This window comes from Lolium perenne, chromosome 4, assembly GCF_019359855.2.
Source record: "Lolium perenne isolate Kyuss_39 chromosome 4, Kyuss_2.0, whole genome shotgun sequence".
NCBI classification, from domain to species: Eukaryota; Viridiplantae; Streptophyta; class Magnoliopsida; order Poales; family Poaceae; genus Lolium; species Lolium perenne.
In genome coordinates, this window is record NC_067247.2 from 365974919 (window position 1) to 365988013 (window position 13095).

A 13095-nucleotide genomic window follows, 5' to 3' on the forward strand; every position below is an offset into this window, starting at 1 on the left:
ACGAGGTACCACATGTTGTTTAATTGGTAGATGTCTAACTAGCAAAACATTCGCGTGGACATGCTGTTTTGCATGCCCGTCTGTCGGATCTGTGCATGTCCTTCATTCGTAAGTGGTGTGATGATGCTAAGCCATCGACTGAGATAAAGCAAAATCTCAGTCAACTGCTCCCTAGGCGCTCCCAAGGTTAAAATAAGAAAGTTATTAAGAGAAAGATTAAGAGATTACAATCTAGATATGGAAGCCACAATCTGTTCCACCATTGGTGCCGGATTTTTTTTTTGGATGTACCGAATTTGCCCTTTGATGTAAATATACTACTACTTGAGTCAACAAGTATTAATAAATATGAGATGTCTAATCTATTGGTTTGGAGGGCTGTCATTTGTTTGTCCCTACCGTAAAAACCCTCGTCACAAAACCACAAAATGTTGAAAGAAGAAACAAGCTCACAGAGAACCATTTGCAACACAGCGCTTATGCGCGCATTTAACTTGCTACTACAATCATCCACTGAGAGGATTGTCAACCAGAATGCCAAAAGGCAACATTACATTTCGATTTGTTTTCTCACGTGGTATGCTAACAAGTGCTAATACAGTCATACAGACCTAGTGCCTGGTATAAACATACTGGGACGTATTCACTGAAAACTATACTCCCTGTCAAGGTTTTATGTGCATGACTGGTCAAGGAAGAAACAAGCTCACAGAGAACCATTTGCAACACAGCGCTTATGTGCCTGGTCAAGGAAGAAACAAGCTCACAGAGAACCATTTGCAACACAGCGCTTATGCACGCATTTAACTTGCTACTACAATGTGTATATACGCCTATAATATCATCCACTGAGAGGATTGTCAACCAGAATGCCAAAAGGCAACATTACATTTCGATTTGTTTTCTCACGTGCAGGGGCTCACGTGGTATGCTAACAAGTGCTAATACAGTCATACAGACCTAGTGCCTGGTATAAACATACTGGGACGTATTCACTGAAAACTATACTCCCTGTCAAGGTTCTATGTGCATGGTCGTCTGGTGTCACTACACCAGATCCTCACAAAAGGATCAAAAAGCTTATCCTAATCAATGTCAGCATGCACGTAATCTACAAACACAAAATTCTTCTGGAGGTCGTAGAACACGTAGGCCAGAGCCGCACTGATCAAAGCAGCGGCACCAAGCAATATTCTGAACTGAACCTCTGCGGGGATCCCAGCAGTAGCAGCGAACGCCACCGTCGCGCCCATGAAGACCTTCTGCAGGGTCTGGAACCCGCTGTGAGCTCCTTTGCAGGATGAGCATTTCAGGGTGTGCTGCTCATATCTGTCCAGCATCTACATAAATAGTTTGCGAATTGGTCAACATAACATCGAACATAAAACAGAAGAATTACGATGTGCAGAAACATCAAAAAAAATGTAGATTCTGATGTCTACTTGAACAGATAACGTTGTTTCCAGATTTTTTCTCACATAGCATCAAGTTCAGTGTATTTTATATGTCTATGGACAAATCCCATATCAATGAACTACTAGGGCATCAAGTTCTCACATAGCATCAAGTTCTCACATTAGCATATAAAAAGCTATGTGAGAACTTGATGCTATGTATTTCATAGGTTCACATAGTAATGTTTCCTTTTACTAGAGCAGCAAGGTTTGCCTTTTGTTTCTTTTTCCAGACTCAAGAGCCCATACAAAACATAAATTGCATATCACAGAAAAAGACTGTAACAACCATGAAGAGAAACGCAAGGATAATGGGCTTTCCCATTCCAGAAATACCAAGTATTCCCCGCAAAGAAAGAGAGTAATGCTCCATAGAATCCATACATAGTTCATAATATAAGGATGTAAAAGAAGTAAACAAGCATAATCATTGTAAACATTAGCATATAAAAATATATGGTCTTTACCTCCCGCTTTGAAAGGACAGTAGAAGGTAATGCGTCTTGGCTAGGACTTCCATACCAGTCAGGCTGGCTATTGCCAAATTTCCTTAGCCATGCCCGGAATGCTAAAACAAATCGGTCGGCCTGTGTGGGTGTGAATGTGAGCTTTGTGTACTGCTGATTAACATCTGCAGATGACTCCTTGGATGCAGACAGAAAGACCTTCTCTTGGCCTTGAAGAACAATCATATCACCATCATAGACCAAATTTGAGGTCCAATGTTCATACCATCGAGGGATAAGCTGCATCACAAATAGAGAGAGACGGAGTTTCAGGGATATGAAGACAATATGTTTAACCAAAATATGATAATGTTGAAAACCAGTTGAGGAACAAGGAGGTAAAAGGAAAACAAACAGAACACAAGCATATACCTGCCACCATGCCTTTCCTGGCATGGTAAACTGGAAAAAGTTTCTAGCGCTGCAGACAATAGAACGGGTTTTCCCTGGAGCCATTGGAATGTTGAAGGAGCAAATCCATATAACCCATTTCTGATCTCCCACAATTGGTAGTTTTGTGTCAATCTCTATTCTGCAAACCAATTAATTACCAGAAGATCAGAGCCATAAATTGATTCAATTTTTTATGTGGAATTGGTAACATAAGCTACCACATTACACCAAAATGCAAGTACAAAAAGAAATGAAAAAAGATGTTCAGGGTGTTTTGCTGAAACGTACTTGTTCAGTGCATAGCAAGGGGCCTCAAAAGTTGCAGTGATGCGAGGATTACCGGTATTTGCCCCTGAATATCCCCACGCACCACTTGATTCCATTTTGAATGGCAAAGGCCTGGCTCTATCTCTTCGTCCTGTGACCTGTGAGAGGAATTAAAACTCTGAAGCATGCGTAATGCTGCTGATTCATTGCCTAAAGTAGATAACCGAGATAAACTAGACAAGTGAGATAAACTGAAGTCATTTTTCCAGCTCCAACTTAAAAGTCATTGTTTTAGCTCGGCGGGGTAATGAGGCCAAGACAACTGGCTAAAAAGTTGAACTTTGTAAGTATACGAAAGGTCCAAGATAGATGGCTAAATATGGTTTGCATCAATCAGCTACTACATAATAGTGCAAGTTTAGCATAAGCAACTACTCCCTCTGTTCCTAAATATAAGATGTTTTTGCATGTCAATTAGGCTTACCAAAACATCTTATATTTAGGAACAACAGGAACAGCACAGGTGAAGAGAAGAACAAACTATACTATACTAAATCATTCATAGTTGAGGGTACAAAAAGTAAGTCAATACTGAACAATTGTAATTAGAAGCTTGGGGGTACTTTTGTGAGCCAGCAGATATTGCAAAGGAACTTAGGGATACATACAAAACAAAAAATTAAGGGGTGAAACTTGAAGATTATACTCCACGGTCAGCAAAAAATATGAACAGTTGGTTAGAACAAATGTTCCTCCGTTCTATCCACGGCTTTTAACTTTCGGAGAATAATAGGTAGCATGAAATCCCATTACAGCAGGCAAGTAAGCATTCTGAAACCAGAAGACAGCAGCATATTACCTTGTGGTGAGCAAATTCTATGTGCGAGGGGTCGGAGACGTTCTCCATCAGAGTATCATACCCATAGAAGAGATCCCTCTGGATCGTCACCGTGGAGTAAGCCGGGTCATCGAACTCTTTTGGCAGCCTGAAACCAAACAAACATAAAGAAATGTAGTTTCCTCTCAACTGAAGAATTCAATGGAAACAGCCACAACACAGGCTCCAGACACTTGACCCCCGTACATTGGAGGCTTGGTGGCCTTGGCCTTCTCCCACCCATTCTCGTCGGGCCACACGAAGAGCAGCCCCTGCGACAGTAGCGTGGGGAACTTGGTGGCGCAAGCCCTGGGCGAGCGCACCGCCCGGGCCTCGAGCCCCTCCGGCGCGGCCTGCGGGATCTTGGTGCAGGCGCCGGCGCCGTCGAAGGACCAGCCGTGGTAGGAGCACTGCAGGCACCCCGTCTCGTCGATCCTCCCCTCCTGCGCACACAGAAACGGGCGGAACGGCGTTGTGGATACAAATTGTATGGGTAAACGGAGTGAGGTGAGGAGAGGAGGCGGGAGCGTACCGAGAGCGGGGCGAGGCGGTGCGGGCAGCGGTCGTCGAGCGCGACCCACTCGCCGGCCTTGGGGTCCTTCCAGATGACGAGGTCGCGGTTGAGGAGCTGGAACGGGGTGGGCACGCGCGGGTCGAGGTCCTCGACGAGGGAGACGGGGTACCAGTGGTCCCGCCACACGAACCTCTCCCCCGAATCCGGCGCCGACGTGCTCGGCTCCGCCTGCTCCGACCGATCCGCCTCGCCGGGGACGGACGTGGGCGCGGCCACGCGGAGGCGGGTGGTGGCGCGGCGGGCGCGGAGGAGGTGGCTGGAGGCCGCGCGCGGCGGGAGGGAAGGGAGCAGCAGCGGCCGGTGCCGCGTGGGGATCGGGGAGAGGAGCAGCGAGGGCGAAAGCATGGCCGCCGGCATTTTTCCTCAGATCGTTTGAAGGTTTTGGGTCGTGGCCGCGCGGTAGAGTACTTGTCACTTCTGGGTGCTAGAACGCTAACCTTGGCAGTAGCAGTACCATGATCCTGGCACTAAAACCAGCGGCCGGAGCGAGGTTGCGTGACGGCAGAGGAAGACAAGTGTAGACTGGAGCAAGCGTGCGAGACCGGAGCACGCATGGCGTTCTCCCGGCGGGCGGCCGTGTGTTTGTGTGGTGGAGCTTCGGCCAGCCAGCCCAAGCCACACCCGACGCCCACGGTAGAAGGAAGAATGCCCCGACTCGTGAGAACGACACGAACCAACCGCCCACTGGTTTCAGACTTTCAGAGAAGGATCAACCCTCGGCGCCGCTGCCGGAAAAGTTTTACCTGTGCAACACGACGACTTACCTACACACACCAGAGTTCTGAAATACTGTAGTAATTCAGATGTTGGAAGGAACAATCACATATTCCATTACTTCTATAAATGTTCACCCTCTCAACCACGGGGTCTGAAGGGGCAAAAGAATCTGGGTCGTTCAATCAGGTTGCAACAGTAAATCTCAAGTCCCACTTTTCACCACAGCCGTTCGATCGTTGAATATTTTTCTTACTTGTTCAGTTTCCGACTAAGTCAGTGACACATGGGGCCAGCTACGTGCGGGGGCCGACTGCTGGAGACTGCGACGCTGCTCGTTTCGTGTCACCTTTTTTCGCGTCCACGGTGAAACCCTACATCGAGAAAAGCAAGCAGCCAATCCCCCCCCCCCCCCCCGTCCTAGAGCCCAGCACCATTCTCGTCTCCTCTCACCCGCGGTGAAAACCAGATCGAGTCGTGGTGCACCCTGGCGGCGGCCGCGCGGCTCATGGATGGCGGGATTTGGAGGCGACGCCGTGGAGGTTGCAGGCCGGCCATGCTCCAACCCCACGTGAGACCGGAGATGACACTCCCAAGCAGAGGAGGCCACTGGGGCGCCGCCAATCCCTGGATGGAGCCGACAGGGACTACCGCGTTCGTGGGTCGGAGGAGGTGCGGCAGGGGCGCGCACGGAGGTGGGCGGCGGCGACGCCCACTACTCTCCTCGTCCCCGTCCTCTCCTCTTCCTCCGCCCTCGACGTCTCCTTCCGGCGAAGCGACGGCAGGGAGCACACGAGCGGTGGTGGCTGGATGCTCGTCTCCTCCCAGGCACCCACGACCTCGCAGGACGAGATGGCTTGGCCAGAGACGGCCGGCCGTGCTCTTGCTGGGAGGAAGAGGATGCGGGTGAGGAGGACCCGAAGGGGTCGGAAGGGCGCCGACGGCCAACATCCGGAGCGACGCCGGCGTGCCTCCTCCCTTCGCTGCTGTGCTCCCACCGCCGCTACTACCACGGGTATCCTCATCTCTCTTTCCCGTGTTTCTTCCATTATCCCCAAAGTTGAGCTCCATCTCCACTCATGGCCTCCCAACGCCTGTCTTCCCAGTCGTGGAGGCAGTGGGGCACTCGTCACTGGACTCTTGCCGCTCGTTCTTGCGGTCACCTCCGCCTGGCCCCTCTTTGTGGGCTTGCTGCTTGGGGCTCGGTTCTCGCTTCCCCGTCACATCTGGTCGCGCGCCCAACTCCATCTCCGGCGTCTCGCGATGGAGCGAGCTGGAGGCCTCCAGTGTTGGGAGGCAGAGCAGCAGGTTCCTCACGAACCTCCACAGTTTTTTCACTAGCCTCCAGCCTTTCAATTTCTTAATTCTTTGGCTTCGTGAGAACTCTACAAGAGCCAGCTACTTATAGGTGCTTCAGCTTATCGTTCAGATTCATATGCTCTAAATTCGGTGCTAATGCTTGCATACTTGCTATGAATTTTGCAGTGTTGCTAGAATGGGATGCCGAGTTCATCAGCCTTTTATCACAGTAAGTCAAGTAATTCTTCTCTCAATTCCGCTGGACATACATGACATTTGTTGTAGCCAATTCTTTGTCTGCTAAAGAACTGTGTATTATGTTTACATTTTAGGTTAATCAATTTGGATCTGTTACTGGGAGCATGCATTGAGTCCGTGAGAATCTCAAAACATGCTTCCTAGAGTGGGGTGTTTAGGGTTTCAGAGAAGGGTGGCGGCGCGCCAGTAGAGTCGCCGGGGCGCTGCGTCGCCTCAGGAAGTTTGTCCACCGCCACCTGCCGGGGCCATCGACCCCTCCCTGTTCTGGTCATCTTCACCGGTGGAACGGCGGGATATTGCTTGGCTCAAGCGGTGATGGTCACAAGCCTACCGCCACTCCTCCCCGTTCTCTACTCCATTTGCCAACTGTACAACAGGCACACTCCCAGGTAAATTTGTTTTTAACTTGCAATGGATTAGATGATCATTACCATGTTGTGCAATACTGAGATGAGGTTGTCAATTTTTCTGTGTTTGTATAGGATGACACCAAGATCATATGATCTACTATTTTCTGCAGTATACCCTTTTTGGGAATAAAAAAATCAAGTGCATTGTAATGATGTTTTCTGGGAATGAATAAATCAAGTGCATTTACAATCATTTGCTTTACACATTTCAACTTGTAATGATGTTTTCTGCAATTTCATTCAGGATAAAGTGATATTCCTATGGGGATATCAAGTGGGTCAGCAGCTAACTATTTGGTAGCTCAAGTGAATGGGATACTCTTGGATGTGTAGAGGCCACTGAAAGGTGTGGGTGTGATTTAAGTTCCTTATGTATGATAGCGATGAAGGGTGTGATACTTTCAGGCATTCGATTGCTCTTACTGTTGGATAGGTGAATTAAAGCTTCCCAAGAAACCTTTGACCATGCTTTTTCTTTATGGACATATTGTGCAGTCTTGATTTAAGCTTTTGTAACTGAATGTTTATTTGCACTTTTGCAGTCTGTCGGGAGGATGTACAGCTGAGGTTGTGCAGTCTGTTCGTCCTTGAACTGCAAGGGAGAAGGTATGGAATTAGTCTAAAGTTGGGGTGCATGAAAATAAGCCAGCCCTATTTTTGTGGTCAATGCTCATATTCTAATGCTTCCACTTTCCCTTTTAACATTTTTTACTATGACATCAAGTATAATGACTTGACACTGAATGGCACATGTTTGCCGGGCATCTCTCTGCATGTTTATCGACACACAGACAGTTTTATTGGGCGAGATTCTGCCGACGATGTAGCAAATTTATAGCACACGGATTTATGAGTGGTGCAAATTTGTACGTGGTGCTTGTGTACTGATGTCAATTGCTTAGCGTTCCAGCCACTGTGGACATTAATTTATGATGCAAGCTTGCTTTTGTTTCTTTTTATATGATGCAAGCTTCTATTTTTTGCTTTCTGATTCGTTTCTCTTTATATGATGCAAGCATGGTTTCTCCGAGTCGCCATAGCATGGTAGATCAATTCATTCCAGCCAATGTGGACATTAATATGATGCACATCTTTTTGGTATAACAATCATTGGTGTCAGCCTTTTTTCTTGCTATTAATAATTGATAGTGTATATTTACTCCTATTGCTAATTACTGGACTGTGATATCTTTGTGGCAAGAAGATAATGGCAATATTTTAAAGCACTGGTTACTGATAAGAACACAAATATTCCAATTTTCAGTTACTTGCTTTGATTTTCCTATGTGTACTTTCTATTGATCAAGAGAGTTGTTTATAATTACAATTGGTTAGAGAAGTTTCGGTGCTTATAGATGGATAGAATATACGTTTACTGACAGGCTATGCTTTCTATTATTTGTGAAGTGATATATGATTGTTAGCTCAATATTCAGTGCTCATAGAAAGTCATTGTATCATCCGTGGATACAGTTCATCATGTATAAATCACTACAATTACACAATTTCTTTTGTCATTTCATTGATTGCCATACTGCTATTTTCAGTCTGCTGCAATCCATATGCATAGTCAGTCGATTCTCTTTTTTACATCTGTACCTGCACAATATGGTGACAACATAGCACTGCCTTGAATTGGATTTATTTCATAGTCCCTGTCTGGTTGGGTGGAACAATAAAATATTAAGTTGTGTAGGCATAGCCATTGATTGAATTAGTTGTTCTAGAAAATTGTGGATAGGAAATTCTTTACGGAAATCTGAAGGTTGCTTTTGCCTGTGGGGATAATTGAATTGGCATGCTTACCTCTGTGAACGCGTGAGTACCAATCGTGAATACCCACTTCCTTTGATTATAGGAAACCAATGTTTCGTTATTTTATTGCAGTGATTGAATTATGTCTTCCATTTCTAATGCTTGTGGTAATTGATGAATTGCTTGCATTAAGCGAGGTCAAGGATGTGCAATTTTCCAGCTGAAGACTTTATTGTTCAAATGGGAGTACAGGAAATTACAAGCACTAGCAACTTTTAATTGATTTTTTGTGCTACTAAACATGGTCAACAGACTATACTGCGAAAACTGTCTTTTACCGTGAGCGCCCTGAATACACACTGATTGCATCTCCTCCAGGTGTCATCTTGCCATGGGCAGCGCCCCGCACCGCCATGTGCTAGCCAGCAAGAGAGGAATATGGCATCAGAATGCCCTAGATTGCTGCACTAGGCACCAACGGCGAGTCGAAGAACAGCAAGGAGCGGCTGCTGTAGCTTTGGACCGCACGGCGCTGGCGACAACATGTTTGCCCCCTTTAAACCTCGGTCTTCGCATCCATTGGATTCTCTTTTCATGACTATAGTACGTTGTATGGATAGAAGAAGGTGCAAAACAGGGGCAACTGTTCTGAAATAGCCGCATTTTCCAATTCATTTGGGAAGTCTTAACTTTTTAGTTTGTTTAATTGATCGTACATCTATTAATGCTTGTTGGTTGCTCTGTTTTTTCTGTGGATAGAAGAGGGCCAGCACATCTTTGAGAGAAGCAGGCGAGGCGCCATTGAGAACAGTACTTCAGATCATAGGTAATGGTGGAAACATTTATCCATTATATCATTGTGTCAAGTCGAGCACACTTGCCTTGACGGCATGAGGCCAGTACCATCAAGTTCGTTTCCTTCTTTGCTTTTCTGCTTGCTAGATTAGTGATTGATCATTTATTCTGCAATTGTTTTAGCGAACAAATCATCTCTTTCATCATTAGTTTTATCAGGACCTCGTGATCCAATTCTAGGACTCCACAGACTATGCATTTTGTTTCCTTGTTTGAGATTTATTGGAACACCTATGTATAACTGAAGCTTCCATTATTAAGATATAATGCCTCTGTATTACCACATAATACTTTGATATGGAAATATTTGCCTAGCATCAGGTTTTACCACATAATGGTTGCAGCTGCTCCTATATTATACCACTGGATTCATAAAATGGAATGTAGGGAGTATTCTATTTGCTTAAAAGTTGACCTTCGTACTTGCAGGCTTGTAGTACCTTCAGTTGACCTTTGTGACTTAATTGGATGATTTAGAACTGTACTCTAAACCATAAGTCTTTGACTTTAAGATGCTCACTGTAAAGAGAATCTCTCTCTGTGAAGTAGTTGCCTATTTGACTGGCCTACCAGTTCTGCGATATTCGTTGGACATTAGGAAGGAGCATGTTAATTTGGTTGATGCACAATTACAGAAGTTGGTATACAGTGGCCGGCTTATCTGATCAAGAGGAATTGGACAGGTAAATCTTGAGTCTATCCCCATTTCTTTTGTGTACTTAAATTTATTCTGCATTTGGTTCCGTTGCTCCATCCAGTAGTGGGCTGAAATTTGCTATAGAACGTTTATTATTTCCAAAAGAGTATGAAATATTGAATATTTTGGTGATCGAGCCGGGCTAGCGGTGCTATGGCATTGAGTCACCTGCAAGTAGATAGGGTAGGTGTGTGCCCGTGGTGGTGTGATAGCCAAACGGCATGGACCATCTGCTTCTTGCAGTAACAAGTTTCAATGAATTTATGGTTCTTCTTGGGTAACCATCTCACTGAAATGAAGGAGCATGAGAGGCGTGCGTGGTGTTGCATGTGTTCTGCTTGTTTGCAAGGGAAAAAATCCTAGGTTGTCAATCCTTAGTCCGGCTCACGCTGCAGCTAATCGGTAAAAACGCAGAATGGTCCTTGATACAGACTGATCTGCACCTTGGTTGGTGTGTCAATCATGAATTTGGTTATACTTGGTTGGTGTGTCAATCCTAGGTTGGTCTGTCAATATTGAGTGGAAATTGTTGACAACCTTTAGTTGGATATATATTCTTACACTATAGAAAGATGAAGCTGTGAATTCCATAGACATAAAATGTGAGATGATATCAATTAGTTCATATATATGTTTATGTGAACTAATGGAAGAGTTTTGTTGGACTCGGGAAGAAATCAGGTGACCACAGGTCCATAGAGTGTATTGTGGATGTCATGTTTATGATTATACTATTCCAAAAACGCTTCTTTCTTACTGATATTTATTTGACTAGGTTTTCTTCTAATCTGAAATCATTTTTGGTTGCAGTGGAGGCTTCAAGTGTTCAGAATATTTACCTGTGTCCTCTATATATTTATTTTTAATCAATATAAAAATGTTTTGTGATGTAGAAAAAGCATCCAATGTTGATCCATTCAATGGTTATTTATGTTCATACGTTATGGCTTCTGGAGTAGAAAAAATGTGAATTGCTAATACCGTCAATCTTCTGATATTTCAGATTTGCAAAGCTGCATTGACAAGGCATTTGACTGCATTTATATACTCTACTTTCAATTTTATTTCATGGGTGTCGGGCGTTGGCAGCTTGCTAGCTGCTGGGTGACACGGCCGCGGCAGCAGTTCAGTGTTCCTCTCATATTCAGTTAGGATGAGAAGGTAATTAAATTCAGATGCATTGTACCCTCCACAGATTTTATTTCGTTTGCTTTGTGCTTGCTTGGTCCTGAAAGCCAGCTTTATATTTCTAGACTAGATACTATTCGGAAGTGGATGTAGTACATTCAGCCAGGTCCAGCCAGGTCTGAAGGCACGCTTAGTGTTTTTCCTGTTGAGTAATTGGTATGTACATGGAGAGATCTGATTCTGTCAGCTTCAAAATTTGCTAATTCATCATCTTCTTTGTACATACTCTTTGCAGAGATACAATCTATAAGGGATATCAACACATGGTTGCAGTGGTCCATGTTGTGTACAGTAATTACTTGATGAGTAATGTAATTGTTGTGTAGTAGTACAATCTGGCTATTAGATATTGCCAGCATTTTCTTGCCATTTGGTTATTCAAAGAATTGATATTAGGGTAGTAGGACATAATAAGACTTTTCGATAATATACAAGTTAAATATGTATTTAATAAAGGTTCATTGATGCAGAGGATGGGGCTTTCCCGTTTAAAAAGAAGTTAAATATGTGATTATGCATAAAAGGAAGTCCCCGGTCTATTTTTGTTGTGGTATCTCGGCTTAATGATTCTTTCAAGGGAAGACAAGATGGAAAAGAAGCATCACGAACTAACCCTGGAGAATTGATTGTACCTCACTAGCGTCGCCAGTCTCCTAAGCGAAGGTTGGACCCTGCTTTTGATGATTGATCACCGCCCCACTCTTCTTACTGCTCTTCTTGTTCATCTTTTGCCGTCTGATCTAGGTTGGTGTAAGAACCTTCACCTCCTTCTGTTTCATGGGAGCCGCTGGCGCCATGTCGGACGCGATGACATCTGGATTGGCAGAAAACACACATCGGCCGCGAGCGCGGCCGTATTTTGGAGCTAAACCTAGAAAGTTTCTTGATTTATGATGAAAGTGGAGTTCGTGTGGAAAAGGTGGAGGCAAATCGGTCGAGGTGGGTTTACACAGGGCTGGCAGTTTGGTCCATACACACAGATACAAGAAATATGTATTGGCTATATTTGCGTATACTGTACATACGAGGTTTTCATTAGCTAAATTTGGTTATATCTGCGTATAATGTACATGCAAGGTTTCCATTAGCTAGACCACGGATACAAGAAAAATGAACTGACTATATTTGGTTATATTTGTGTATAATGCATGGACAATATCATTGAACATCAGCTAAATGCCTAAATTTCCATACGAGGCTGAAACCTACATTATTTAACCTTACCCATTTGCTCTCTGTTTCTTAGTGATGATCCTCGTGTATTGTTATATTGAACTAAATAACACTACTTCATATGTACTTATTGAGTCTGTTGATAGCACCCAGAAAAAAAAATACATGATGATGTATTGTACAAATTTATTTCTAATCTCTGTTGTAAAAAAAACAAATGGTTGGATAAAAAAAATTATTGTTGCGTTATACATATATTATCGTTATATTATCTTTATATATTATTACTTGAAAGGTTAAAAACGATGCTTATATAGATTTAAGGGCTCGGAGCCTCCGAGAGACCTACTAAATTCTTAGACAACTAAATAAATATCAACCGATTAAAACTTATGGTTACTATATCTGCCTCGCTTTTGCCTGTGCGCCGGGGCGCACCGGGTCATCTAGTACTGATAAATCATGAAGTTCGTGGAGCCTTTCGTTCAGCAAAAAAAAAAAAAAACAGCTTAAGATTTTCGTGATGCCAATGTTCACAGGTGAACGGACACTGATTCATCTGAACATATAAAAACAGTAGCAGGGAGAGAACAGAGAATTGCTGCTCCATGCTGCTGATGCAGTGATGCTCTCGCGAAGTCTGTATCTTCAGAAACATGATCCAACTTTCGCACG

General features: G+C 44.2%; 2 protein-coding genes across 15 annotated transcripts; one reads left to right on the top strand and one right to left on the bottom strand.

The window, feature by feature from the left end:
• Positions 1-522: 522 nt before the first annotated feature.
• Positions 523-4657, bottom strand: LOC127296692 (pheophorbide a oxygenase, chloroplastic). The gene is made up of 7 exons (XM_051326878.2): positions 4030-4657; positions 3705-3940; positions 3480-3606; positions 2642-2778; positions 2333-2492; positions 1922-2200; positions 523-1340 (listed from the first exon to the last, which is right to left on the bottom strand). The coding sequence occupies exons 1-7, from the start codon at positions 4426-4428 to the stop codon at positions 1086-1088; spliced, it is 1593 nt and encodes a 530-aa protein (XP_051182838.1). The 5' UTR covers positions 4429-4657; the 3' UTR covers positions 523-1085.
• Positions 4658-5201: 544 nt separating this feature from the next.
• LOC127296691 (uncharacterized) lies at positions 5202-12472 on the top strand. 14 transcript variants are annotated; one of them, XM_071819471.1, is made up of 13 exons: positions 5202-5800; positions 5892-6093; positions 6271-6313; positions 6417-6731; positions 6997-7185; positions 7295-7358; positions 8886-9333; positions 9792-10045; positions 11063-11220; positions 11313-11403; positions 11483-11558; positions 11718-11910; positions 11992-12472. In XM_071819471.1, exons 1-4 carry the CDS (start codon positions 5596-5598, stop codon positions 6453-6455), a joined length of 489 nt encoding a protein of 162 aa, XP_071675572.1. In that variant the 5' UTR covers positions 5202-5595; the 3' UTR covers positions 6456-6731; positions 6997-7185; positions 7295-7358; positions 8886-9333; positions 9792-10045; positions 11063-11220; positions 11313-11403; positions 11483-11558; positions 11718-11910; positions 11992-12472. The 14 variants fall into 14 exon arrangements, with proteins under 14 accessions (XP_071675572.1, XP_071675571.1, XP_071675567.1 ...); XM_071819470.1 differs by having other exon boundaries at positions 11313-11363; XM_071819466.1 differs by having other exon boundaries at positions 11313-11558.
• Positions 12473-13095: the final 623 nt, after the last annotated feature.

Bases quoted from the DNA above. Each gene is read 5' to 3' on its own strand.
- LOC127296692 (XM_051326878.2), bottom strand. From the start codon at position 4,428: ATGCCGGCGGCCATGCTTTCGCCCTCGCTGCTCCTCTCCCCGATCCCC. The intron at 2,779-3,479 runs GTAATATGCTGC...TTCCTCTCACAG, and splicing joins TAGAATTTGCTCACCACAAG to GTCACAGGACGAAGAGATAG. The intron at 1,341-1,921 runs GTAAAGACCATA...CTATTTATGTAG, and splicing joins CTGTCCTTTCAAAGCGGGAG to ATGCTGGACAGATATGAGCA.
- LOC127296691 (XM_071819459.1), top strand. From the start codon at position 5,596: ATGCTCGTCTCCTCCCAGGCACCCACGACCTCGCAGGACGAGATGGCT. The intron at 6,094-6,270 runs GTTCCTCACGAA...TGAATTTTGCAG, and splicing joins GTTGGGAGGCAGAGCAGCAG to TGTTGCTAGAATGGGATGCC. The intron at 6,314-6,416 runs GTAAGTCAAGTA...TTTACATTTTAG, and splicing joins TTCATCAGCCTTTTATCACA to GTTAATCAATTTGGATCTGT.